General features: G+C 48.0%; 1 protein-coding gene across 1 annotated transcript; it reads right to left on the bottom strand.

The window, feature by feature from the left end:
- Positions 1–7,628: 7,628 nt before the first annotated feature.
- CLDN14 (claudin 14) lies at positions 7,629–8,338 on the bottom strand. The gene has a single exon (XM_010411222.2). The coding sequence runs from the start codon at positions 8,336–8,338 to the stop codon at positions 7,661–7,663; it is 678 nt and encodes a 225-aa protein (XP_010409524.1). The 3' UTR covers positions 7,629–7,660.
- Positions 8,339–13,101: the final 4,763 nt, after the last annotated feature.

Below are 13,101 nucleotides of genomic sequence, written 5' to 3'. Positions count from 1 at the left end.
CCATGTCAAAGATGAAGGATATTGAAAATGATTCCTTATCCTTTTTTCTTCCTTCTTGTTTCTGCAGGAAGAGGGGATTTTCACTTCTAGGATTTCTGCTTGGACAATTTAAGATGAATTTTGGAGTGAGGTTTTAAATATGATCTATAAAATCCCTGAGGATCAGGGGCACAGTGGAAGGGCTGGGATCCCCTTTTCTGTTGTACACACGTTCTTGCTATAAAAATAATTTCTCTAAATATATCCTGTAATAGTGACAACTTTAAACGGTGTCTCTGAGCTTCCACAGCAGGATCCAGGTGCAATCTGCTCTCTGCTGATTAATAAATTCAGGCTCACGGCCGAGCCTTTGCTGGGAGCAGCCACATGATGGCAACATTGCTAATCTTTAACTTTGTTCATTGGAGCAGCTCCTGGAGCTGGGCTTTCGCTCAGAACAAGGTGGGGAGTTCTGCAGGAGCACTGAAGTTCTCTGGGATTTAGAGGAAACCTTTCTTTCATGGTTGCTGGAGTGACAGGACAAGGGGGAATGGCCCTAAGCTGAGGGAGGGCAGGGTTAGGTGGGGTTTTGGGAGGAAATTCTTTATTATGAGGGTGGTGAGGCACAGGTTGCCCCTGGATCCCTGGCAGTGCCCAAGGCCAGGCTGGACATTGGGGCTTGGAGCAGCCTGGCACAGTGGGAGGTGTCCCTGCCCATGGCAGGCGTGGCACTGGGTGGGCTCTAAGGTCCCTTCCAACCCAAACCATTCCATGATCCCATGAAATCAAACCACTTTACAAGACACTCTGTGGCTCTCAGCTCAACATGGGCAGGATTTTAAGAGGCAGGAGCAGAAAATGCCACTTTCCTCTCTTTTTTTTTTCCTTTCCCCCCCTCTTTTCTTATTTCTCCCATTTTATAAGCCACAGTGGAACCTGTAAAAGGTTTTTCCCTGGTGACAACCAAGCAATTCCTGAACTGGTACAACTCTGAAACAAAAGAACAGGATCTGGCACTGCTGATGGAGCTCAACAAAGTTCAAGCAAGATCTTCATTTATGCCCTCAAATCCTGGACGTGATAAATACGGGGGAGTTTTGGTGGAGACTGGAAGAAAAATGTGTCCTTCCAGCCAAAGTAACTCTCTTCCTGACAAATGTTTTGCTGGATTGTTATTTGAATGAATATTTAATAGAAAACATGCAACCTGCTCTAATAAGAGCACATTCATAATTTCGAGCAGGCGAGCCCTGTCCAAAATTCCCTTGGCTTTGCTCTGGGTAAGGAATAACTTAAGAAGGAAATGTTGGACTGCAGCTACTCTTGGCTGAAGGACACAGTACAGCAGGAACAGCTGTGGAAGCAGATTTACTGCAAGAAGTGAGGCTGCTAAAATCCTGACAGTACTTTGATTTTTTTTGTTGTTTTTTTTTTTTTTTAAATTAAAAAGTCCAATATAGAGTTTATGACTTTTCATACAGTTATTTATTTTAGGAATAAGAGAGCTGCCAAACACAGCAGGTAGTTAATACCCAATTCAGACTGTGTTTAAATAGGGAAGGAGCTATTGGCTGCATCCTTTGGGATTCTGTGATTGACCCACAGGGAGCTGGAGGTGGCTTTTTCCAGAGGCTTTCAGGTGAAACGTGAGCGGGAGTGTTGGCTCCCTTGGAGGGCAGTGGAGTTGGAATCAGATGTAGCAGATAACTCAGCTCATCCTCTACTGAAATGAGCTTTTCCTTTGAACAGGGAAGATGGATCTGCTGGAGAGAACCTGGAGCTGGGATGGAGATTCAGTCTCTGCCTTGTTCCAGACATGGATCTTTCCTGGTGAGGGTGGTGAAGGTTCTGGAGTCAACCCTGTGAGGAGCGGCTGAGGGAGCTGGGAAAGGGGCTCAGGCTGGAGCAAAGGAGGCTCAGGGGGGACCTTGTGGCTCTGCACAAGTCCCTGACAGGAGGGGGCAGCCGGGGGGGTCGGGCTCTGCTGCCAGGGAACAGGGACAGGAGGAGAGGGAACGGCCTCAGGCTGGGCCAGGGCAGGCTCAGGGTGGGCAGCAGCAGGAATTTCCCCATGGAAAGGGAGCTCAGGCCTTGGCAGGGGCTGCCCAGGGAGGTTTGGAGTGCCCATCCCTGGAGGTGTCCCAGGAAGGGCTGGAGGTGGCACTCAGTGCTCTGGGCTGGGGACAAGGTGGGCATGGGGCACAGCTGGGCCTGGCTGGGCTGGGAGGGCTTTTCCAGCCTCAGGGATCCTGGGATTCTGTGACTCCTGTGCACAGGAAGGAGGGTCAGGGTGCTGTGCCCCAGCTGAGCTGCCCATGAGTCATTGGTGTGAGCTTTGAGAGTGATTCTCCCTGAAGATCCCATGCCAGGCAGCACTTTGGGACCAGCTCTGGAGGCTCCATGTTCGGCCCCTGCTGTTCCCAGTCAGCCCTGGCATCTCAGGCTGGTTTGGGGGATGAGAGGGCTCAGCCACATCCCAACCCACAAGGGACTGGGGGTCACTGTTTGGTGCTGTACAGTGGCCACTTTTTAAAACCCCTGTAGTGAACTTGGCAGCATTCACTGAACTCTCCTCTTTGTTTGGTATTCACCATAAAAAAGGAGGGACAGCAATCCTTGCATCCCTCCCGAGTTTGCTCTGAAGTTAAATCATGGAATCACAGAATGGTTTGGGTTGGAAGGGATCTTAAAGATCATCTGGTTCCAACCCCCGCCATGGGCAGGGACACCTCTCAGGAGGTGATGGAACTCATCAAGGAGAAAACAAAGAATATAACAAAGTTGGCCAAAACACATCTTCAAAAGGTGTTGCAGGAGGAATAGAGGAAACTTTGGCTGAGACTGGGAAAAGGGAAGCAGCTCTTGCAGCAGGTGGGGTTGACAGAAATTGCTACAGGTCTGGTCATACTGAGGGAAAGCTGGAGCTGATGCCCAGAGACCACAAAACCTCCAGAGGAAGGGAGGGTGCTGTGTCCATGGAGTGTGAGCTTCTCTAAAGACCAACATTCTCCTGTTTGGCCCTTAGAAGCAACGAGACATTCCAGAAGTTCTGTTCACAGCCCATTTCGGGCTTTATGGATCGGTTTGCTCGTGTCTGCCAGGTAACTCCTGCCAGGAGGTACCAAACAACAGCTGGAAGACTCCAGATTGCTTTGGGATTGTGGGAGAGGAGGAGTTTAGGCTGTGGGAGGACCCTGAGGTGCCATCAATGGGGTTCAGGGACTGGTGGTTGCGCTGCATATTCCAGTGCTTGGGATGTGCTGCTGGACATGGGATCAGCACCACGTGCTGAGAGATCCCAAATGGGGATGTTTGGGATCCAGATTCCAAACTGGATCCAGATTCCAACCACTGGATGAGTTGAGAACTGCCAAGAGCTTCACTCCAGGGGTGAGGGAGTGGCATTTCTGGTGGGGCATCTGCCAGCTCACGGTGCCAGGACTTATGTGAGGATTTGGATCCAGCACAGCCGTGTTCGTTACGTGTGCAGACCACTAAAGGAACACTTGGGTATTACTGGGGATGGAAATTCCTTTTCCTTGCTCCCACTTTTCTCCTGCTGGCAACATCTACTTGATGGTTTGCCCCTGTAGAGGAAGCAAATACCAATTCCATAAAACTCTAGAAATCATCAACAATTGCAAAGCTGATTCCCTGAGTTCATAGTGTTCAGTAAAAGGAAAATATTTCACTGAACTGTCCTGATTTCCAGGTTCTTCCTCCTCAACTTCCTTTCAAGAGTGAGGGGATTTAACATGATCTAACTTTGCATCCATGATGAAACCCAAATCTGGTATTGCCTTAGCTGACCTTTACCATGTATTTCGCAGAATCATCCACCTTAGAAGGGGCCTTCAAGAACATCCCTCCCCTACCATGGGCAGGGAAACTTCCACTATCCCAGGTTGCTCCAGGCCCTGTCCAGCCTGGCCTGGGACACTTCCAGGGATCCAGGAGCAGCCACAACCTCTCCCAAGCAATTTAGTTCTAACTCTGTTTCCCAAGGTTTGTGAATACCTCTTGGTTTTTGCTCTCCATGTTTTCCATGGAACGATAAAATGGGACTAAATAAAACAAAGAGGCAGCTCAGGGCAGGTGGAAGGCTGGGACTGCTCTGTCAAAGAGCCTTTTTCTCCCACAGAGAGCCATGAAAAGCAGCTGAGGTTCATTAGCAAGGCAGCCTAATTGGCTGGAATTTCCAGGGATAGCAATAGTGGCAATAGCCCGAGCCTGGATGGATTTGAGAGCACCCCCAGTGATCAATACCAGTGATTATGACATTTTAAAAATAAAATTGCTTGTCCTTGACTCCAGTGGAAGGGAGAACTCCCTCACACATCCCACAGGCTGCAGCTGCTCTGCTCAATACCAAACACTTTGTGAAATGGCCAACAAAAGCCTTTCCTTGCCATCCCATCCTTCTTAGGGGGAAAAATCCCCCTGACTTTGATTCTCTTTGCTCTGGAGGCCTTTTAGTTAAAAGCTCTCTAATAGATTTGGGAGTATTGACAATAATAATGAGCTTATGGGTGAAACTGTGACCTCAGAGAAGTCAATGGAGCTGGAATTCCAGCGTTTTAAATATACACACATCTCTATGAAGTCCACACATGTGCTCTCAACAGGTCAGATCTCTGCATTGATTCACTCTGTTTATTCACTCCACTTTCTAACAGTTTGCTTACCAAACATCTTTGAAGTGTGAGCTGATGAAATTAATGTGTTTTCTTCCTGCTTAAAGCAGAAAATAAAATTAACAACCTTTCCCCCCAGGAAAAAGGAGGGAGGTTGGGTTTATCCTGCCTTTCTTGTCCATAAAGCATTTAAAACCCATTCAGATGTCTGAGTTTATGGAAAAGTCAGTAAAGGGTTTAAACAAATCTTCTGATGCCATGTGCTGAAGCATTGGAAAGGATGATCCAAATTAAACTGGGAATCAACATGTCCAGATGCCTCTTTAGTGATAAGAATAGGAAATGTGGATAATAGGGACATGTGGACTAAGTTATATTAATCATTTTCAAGAAAACAAGTGAAAAGAACATCTCTCTCATGTTGCAAAGTGAGGTTTGCAAGGAAGGGGGTAATGTCTTTTGGTAGATCAGAGAAGGAAAGAAAAAAAGAAAGAGAGAAAGAGAGAGAAAGAGAGAGAAAAAGAGAAAGAGAGAGAAAAAGAGAGAAAGAGAGAGAGAGAAGAAAAGAAAAATAAAGAAACGAAAAGAGAAAAGAAAAGAGAAAAGAAAAGAGAAAAGAAAAGAGAAAAGAAAAGAAAAGAAAAGAAAAGAAAAGAAAAGAAAAGAAAAGAAAAGAACAAAGAAATTTATGTCAGTTTTAGCATGGAGCAAGATCCACTGGTTACCAGCTCTGTGAAAGAAACCATTTCCCTCTTTATTGACATCCAAGCACTTCCAGGTATTTTTGCCAGGACTTTATAAACTCTTCCCACTCCTGTCACATATCCTGCCTGGCTGGGAATTGCTGCAGTAAGAACAGCCCTACACAGGAGTATTCCCACCACACCAACACTTGGCAAGGGAAGGAATTTATCAGTATATGGCAAAGAGCCCCCCTAATGACCCACAGCCCATTTCCTCACTTGGAATTGCGCTCCAGCATTCATGGCTGTCCAAAGCCCTGGCTCAGGTTGGTATCTAATCACTTGGCAGGATCTGTTACAATGGAAATACAGGAAAAGCCCACGGAATTGACCACCTCCATTGGGCTGAAAGTCATCCCAGAAATCCATAGTGGACTACGAGCAGTTTGTCTCCATCTTCTCTAAGAAGCCATTGTGCAGTTTGTGTTCATTCCCTGCTCCTCAGGGTCTGTCACTGAGATGTTTGCAGGGTCAGTGATCACAGAATTTGGGCTGGAAAGAACCTTAAAGATCATCCAGTGCCACCCCTGCCATGGGCAGGGACACCTCCCACTGTCCCAGGCTGCTCCAAGCCCCAATGTCCAGCCTGGCCTTGGGCACTGCCAGGGATCCAGGGGCAGCCCCAGCTGCTCTGGGCACCCTGTGCCAGGGCCTGCCCACCCTGCCAGGGAACAATTCCTGCCCAATCTCCCATCCAGCCCTGCCCTCTGGCAGTTTGAAGCCATTCCCTGGGTCCTATCACCAGAAATAACCAAACTCTGGTCCCAGATCCCTTTTATTATTATTGGTCTCAGCAGATTGCTTAGAAATTCCATTTCTTTTTAAAAATTCTGGTGGTATTAACTTGGATCAATGCTGAAAACCCTCTGTCCCAGTTCAAATCACCTTCAAACAAAAGGCAAAGGTGATCAGCCACAAAAAGGAAGGTTCAGGCTGGAACCAGGGGAAATGCTGAAAATTGCCCAGCTCTGGAGGTGACACAAGGTGATAATATAATTACAAACAGAGATTTTTGCCAAATTAAGATCAGTTCCCTCACAGATCTTGGAATTAATTTTTTTTCCAGTATGTTGGTCCATATGTTGCATGTGGGAGACCTGTAAATTTCTGGTTTAACAGGAATACAGTGATTCTATTTTTTGTTATAATTTTATGTCATAATATGTGTGCCTGGGACTTCACTGTAACGTGAAATGGAGAGGGCTGGGCTTCTCTGCTCATTATTTTGATTTTTGATTGTTTGAATGCATTGTGGAATGATGGAATTTTGTGAGGATTTTAGAAGGAAATGTCTGGATTTGATACTCCTGACAAGCAATGGTCACAGTCCATGAGTGTTCACGTGGAGGGTGCCCTGTGCCCCAAATGAAAATTCCCCCAAAATCTCCAGAGGGGATGGAGATACCCTTGCTAACCCTGACACAAAATACCAGCACTCATCCCAAGAAATGAGCACATTTCATTACATGGGATTTGGGAATAGGATTTAAGGAACTGTTTTTCCACTCTCTATAATGCACAGATTGTGCAGAATGCTAAATCTGCCCAGAATCTAAATGCCCATTCTGTGACAAATTCTGAGAAATTTGATTTTAAATTTTAAAAATATGTTTAATATCAAATGTCTGGTTTCATTCTATTCCTGACATCTGTAAAAAACCCCAGCTCTGAGCCACTGAGAGGGTTTGCTTCCCTCGTGATGCATTTCAAAAATGCGCTGAAATTTTATTTTGATCAGGTCAAAACATTGTAATGTAACTTCAAATATTGCCTGTAACAGGCTGCCAAATACGTCTGTCACAGTGCCATTGAAATTCATATTGCAAGGGACTGTAAAAAAAACAAAAAAAGTTAAGTCGAAGCAAAATTAATACCTTGTCATGACGAAACGTTCATGAATTACGGAAATGAGGAACCAAGCAGGCAATCAGTGCTGGAAATCACTGTGTATCCCCAAGACATTCCAGGTTTTAGGGAAAACGGTGTCTTTTTTTGGGAAGAAACAAGGAGTTGTGGCCAGTTCTGCCTCGCAGGGCACCAACTCCAAACCAAAGCATTATTAACAAAACCCCCCTTGATTTACCTGCCTGCAAAGCCCTGATTGGAGGTAGACAGGAACGTGCTGCCTTGGGAATACCCCATATCCTTTGCCTTTATTTCCCAGGTTTTGCAGGCAGCAGTTCTGCATCCACACCCTTTCCTCCTCCGGGACGAAAGGAAAGGGATAAACAACTCTAACATCAATTCCAAGTTCTCTCATGCCACGCACAGAATCCTGAGGCAGCTGTGCCAGATCCCAGGAACTCACACGTAGTCACTCAGTCTGTAGCCGCTGTGGGACGCAGATGTCAGGGAAGGAGCGTGGTTTCCCTTGGAGGCGCCCGGTCCGCTCCCGGAATGCGGCGGGAAAGGCGGCTCCTCGCCGAGGCACGATGCTCCCAGCAGAGCCCCACCCAGCATGGTCAAGGTTGAGGAGACAAATCCAAGATAAAGAGCCTGCCCTATCTCATACTTCATCCCAGCGGGCAGCGTGGGGTTGTAGAAATCCATAACGATGTCGCTGGTGCTCCATGAGACCGGCACCAGGCAGAGGAGCCCGGCCCCGATGAAGCCAATCCCGCCGGAGCCGGCGATGGAGGCCTTGGCGGGGCTGCTCTCGGCGCAGCGCGTGCACTTCATGCCGACGACGGCGATGGCAGCGGCCAGCACGGACAGCAGGCAGGAGGTGACCATCATGGCACGGGCGGCGCGGAGGTCGGCGGGCAGCGCCAGCTGGGAGCGGTGCGCTTGGCACTGGTAGACGCCGGTGCTGTGCCACACGCACTCCATCCACAGCCCCTTCACGTAGGCCACAGCTGTGATGATATTGGTGCCCACGTGTGCCGAGCGCCACCAGTGCGGCAGGATGGTGGCAATTAACGTCCCAATTAGGCCCAGCAGGCTCAGGGAGAAGCCGAGCAGCTCCAAGGCCCAGCTCGCCATGGGAGTGTTTGTCCTGCCCGGTTCTCTTAATGAGGCACCTCCGTTTGGGTTCCCTCAGAAAAACACGAGCTTTTCTTGGAAGATGTGCAGCTGTTTTACTCTGACACCTCCTGCTCGCCTAATAAAAGGTAATTGAGGAAAAAAGCAGTTAATTATTACCCCAAAGCATTGCCTCTCCAGCCAGTGAGGTGCATTCCAAGTGCAGTGAGGGCAATAATTAGCATAGTTATCGCTGTTAATCGTATTTTTGTGGAAGTAATGGGAAAGCAAGCTTCCCTCTTCCCTTATATAAACAGCCTTCTGCTGCCCGCTGGGAAGAGAACTCAAGACAATTTATGAAATGGAAAAAAAATATTTTAAATGCAAATATTCCTCTTCCCAGCAGGCTCTTCAAAAAAACAAACATGATTTCCTCTCTAAAGCAGAGAATTAGGTAGTGTTAACACTTGGAATGAAGGAGATTTATAAAGTAGGGAACTCCAGGTTGCTTTACGCGATGAAAACATTCCCAGAAGGTTGTAGCAGGACTAGGAAAACAATAAGGGTGTATTTGCTCAAAGTAGGGAGCAAAGAGAGTGATTTAAAACCTGTGGAAGAGGATAACAAATATTGGATTAAAGTCGCTTTCCTGACTGGCCAGTATTTCTTGAGGTTGCATTTCAATAAAGCAACTCCAAGGGGAATAATTTTCATTAGGGTCTGTGGAGTTTCACGTCGTGATTTCAGTTTGTGGGTGAAATGTGGAATCAGGTGAACATCCTGGAACTTCTGAGGGGCAACACCTTCACAGTTTGGTGGTGTATAAATCCAAGCTGAAAAACAAGGAATGGCAACTTTTCCTTCTGGATAAATCCCAGATTGAGTGGCCTTTTCCAATGGCTGCCTTGCCAGCTCTGTTATACATCATGCATCATGTGTGTGGGCAGAAACCCGATATTTTAATATATAAAATAACCCTTGTGTCACAATCCAGCTTGGAATTCAGAAACAGGAACAAATTTAGGCTCCAGTTCTGTCAAGCCCCATGCACGTGCTGAACTCCTGCTTGGAGGAGAAAGTGGAAGTGTTCGCAGGACCTGGCCTGAGCAGGAAAAGGGAGGAAAACCATCTGGATCAACACATCAATGCCATCAGGACAGCCGAAGGATGCAGAGGGAGCAAAGTGAAAGCTGCTCCACATTCCCCTTGTCTCAGACTTGTCTCTAACGAGTCTGGAGTGCTTCAGGTGAACATCAATCAGTGCCAGGGTGTGTCTCCGTTGTTGTGGCATTCACTGATCTCTGCCTGACAGCAAAATCATGGAATCATGGAAAGGTTTGGGTTGGGAGGGACCTCAAAGCTCATCCATCCCATGGGCAGGGACACCTCCCACTGTGCCAGGCTGCTCCAAGCCCCAATGTCCAGCCTGGCCTTGGGCACTGCCAGGGATCCAGGGGCAGCCCCAGCTGCTCTGGGCACTCTGTGCCAGGGCCTGCCCACCCTGCCAGGGAACAATTCCTGCCCAATCTCCCATCCAGCCCTGCCCTCTGGCACTGGGAAGCCATTCCCTGGCTCCTGGCCCTCCATGCCTTGGAAATTGTCTCTCTCCACCTTTCTTGTAGGATGGGGCGTCTCTTCCCAAAACAATCCCTTGGACATTGAGAAAATAAAGGGAAAAATGGAAAAGCACAAGGATTTTATGGCCTAGGCAGGACAACACCACAGGCTGAGGACTCTGTACTTCCACTCACTCCTTTCACTTGGAGTGTGCCATGGGATGGGGAGGAATGGGATGTTGGATTTGCTGGCTGGAAGGGAAGAGCAAAGCAAAGAGCAGCTTTCCTTTAGTGTGCCTGGTTTTAGGAAAGCTTTTTCCTCCTGTTGCGACTTTCTGGCGTTTCAGATCCTCTTTATGCAACACTTAAGTGAAAACACCTGAGTTTATGTGGCTGCTGAAGTAATTTGCCTCATTTGCATATCCCGAGACAAACACAGAGGGTTTTATATCCGAAATCATTGTTCCAGGGGAGGTCAGGCTGCAGATTCCTCTCAGCTACCACAGATATGACAGGCCATGGGTTAGGGCCAAGCACAGCACAAAGGAGCAAACCGTTACCTCCAGCACTACTGGAGATATTTTATTTCTGTTCCAACCACGAGAAGTCCTCAGTGTTTGTTTTCCCTGCAGGTTATATGGGTTTGGTTCCCATATTAAGGAAAATTAAGCAGCATTTTCCCTTTTTATGTTATTATTTGTTTCCCGTGAGGCACATCTGTATCCAAGCATGCCACCCACCTCAGGGAAATTATCCTGGGAATATTCCTCCAGGATCAGGGAGATCTACACATGGTTTTGGGCCATAGCAGGACCATAAGGGACCTCAAGACATCACACAAGATGTTGGCAACCGAGCTGGAAATGGAGCTTGTGTCTCCTGTGTCCTCAATCCTCTCACATCCCCGGTTTTGCCTGGTCTGGGAATCTCCCACTCCCTCATGATGAGCAGATAGCACGACCCAAGATTATCCTCTCTAATTCCTCATCCCACACACGGCATCCACACATTGCCCACATCCAGAGGAGTGCTCCGGGTCGCTCTGGTGTGTTTGCAAAGAGGCTCCCAAGGTCGGGCACGAGGCTTTGCAGCTGATCCCGGGGAGAACACGACCTCAAAGGAAAATGTGATTTACACCACCAGTCCTGGGAAATGGACCCCCGATTTAATGGAGGTCAGAACACTCTGGCGCTCGGCAGCAGCTATTTTTAGACGTCATTAAGGTGTTACTTTTAAACATTAGCCATTAAAAGCTTTCTAATTTAAGCAGCCAGTGTTAATTAGCCCCGCTCGCTCGGCGTCATGTTTTCCATGTGCCTTCCTCAGCAGTTCCAGCTGCCCCTGGTGCTCAGTAACACTTTCCCTGCTGGGCACCAGCCTTCCCCTCCTCGCTGCCAAGTGGCAGAAGCAGCAGGAACTCAAGACATTTATCTCCAGGAACATCAGCAGCCTTGTGGAAATGTCTCACTTTACAGCTCAGCTCAGGAACATTCAGTGGGATCAGATGAGCGGCAGCTTGGATGTTCCTTGTGGGCTGAGCCAGTGAAATATTAAATCACAAATCAGCCCTTTTTTTCTGCATGGGTTGTGTTTGTTGATATTTCTTAAGGAAGTGAGCAAATTTTGCTTTCTCACTGGGGAGTCACCCTTTTCTAGCAGGGAACAGGAGGAGAGGGAACGGCCTCAGGCTGGACCAGGGGAGGCTCAGGTTGGACACCAGGAGCAATTTCTTCCTGGAAAGGGAGGTCAGGCCTTGGAAGGGGCTGCCCAGGGAGGTTTGGAGTGCCCATCCCTGGAGGTGTCCCAGGAAGGGCTGGAGGTGGCACTCAGTGCTCTGGGCTGGGGACGAGGTGGGCATTGGGCACAGCCGGGACTCCATGGTCCTGGAAGTTTTTTCCAACCTTAATGATTCTGGGATTCTGCGAACCAGAGCCAGCCTTTGTGGGGAAGTAAAGATGGCATCTGGGATAAAAACCAATAAAAAAAGAGACACAATGTCCATGTTTAGCCTTCATGACCTTCAAGGCCCGTCTAAGCACTGAGTGACTGCGAAATGATGTGACAATTTATGAAACTTTTGAATTCCCTCACCCTGCCAGCTCCTGCCAGCTTTATTTTTATGAGCACAGGGGCTGGAAAGACAGTATTTCCATACAAACTTTAGTTCTGCCTGATGCCATGTCTGGGATAAATCCTTGGGCTGGATCCATGGGCTCTATCCCAGCTGCCTCCGCCTTGGGAGCCACGGCTCCAGAGTAAGCTCCAAATAAACAGCAGAATCTGATGTCACTAATCTGGGTATTTACCCAGGATTAAATAACAGATGCATGTTTTACTGCTGTCTCTTTCATTGTTTCTCATTTTACTGTTTCCCTGCCTGTAGCAGTCTTATCCTTTTGTTCCTGCTCTTTCTAAGCCCTTTCTCCAGACCTCTGAGTTGCTGCTGTGGCTGCTGTGCCCCTCCCCTGGGCTGCAGGTGGTTCTGCCAATGAATTCTGACCCAGGAATTTTGGTATTTCTCTGTGCACCCTTCCCAACTTCAGTTGTACCTTCAGCACCCACTAATTCTGCACCAATTCCCTCAGAAATGCCAGAAATCCCTTTCAGCCTCCACACTGGGAAGGCAAAATGATGAGATGTCCTTCTTACAATGTGCTGGACCTCAGCTGAGCCAGACCCTTAAGTATGTACTCATTTTACTTTTGAAATTAACTTTCCTTGATTAATCTCTTACAACCTGACTAATTAATGTTTAAGGCTCAGAGCTTTGGGGCGTGCTCAGGTTCACCAGACAGGTGAGTGAGGTTCCACACCCTGGCATTGTAAATTCTGCTGTTTCAACTTCCCAGGCCCTCTCACTGCTCGCTCCTGCTCAAATATTTCCAGGGGGAAAAAAATAAATTGCCTGGTAAGAAGAGCTCCCTGCTTGGATGTGGGCGAGGGTGGGCAGATCTGAAGGGAAACAAGGCCCGCCTGGCTCACAGCAAAATTCTTCTCTTCATTCCCACCCCTCTTTACTTTTTGAAAGAGGAGATTAGGAAATCAATAAAAGTTTGAGAGGCACATTGTAACCCAGCCTGATCCTACACCTACTCCCACCGCCTCGCTGCCACGGATCAGGGCAGTGCAGCTGCTGTTCTCTCTGCCAGATGTGCAGCAGGAGCCCTCCTCACATCCCTGAAGCCTCCAGCACCTTCCCTGTGTGGCTTCATGGATTTATAACCGGCC

The sequence above is a fragment of the Corvus cornix genome, chromosome 1 (assembly GCF_000738735.6).
Source record: "Corvus cornix cornix isolate S_Up_H32 chromosome 1, ASM73873v5, whole genome shotgun sequence".
Taxonomy (NCBI): Eukaryota; Metazoa; Chordata; class Aves; order Passeriformes; family Corvidae; genus Corvus; species Corvus cornix.
Note: the sequence above shows the minus strand (reverse complement) of the source record. Positions and strands in the feature narration are given on the sequence as shown.

Coding starts and splice junctions, on each gene's coding strand:
- CLDN14 (XM_010411222.2), bottom strand. CDS start 8,338: ATGGCGAGCTGGGCCTTGGAGCTGCTCGGCTTCTCCCTGAGCCTGCTG.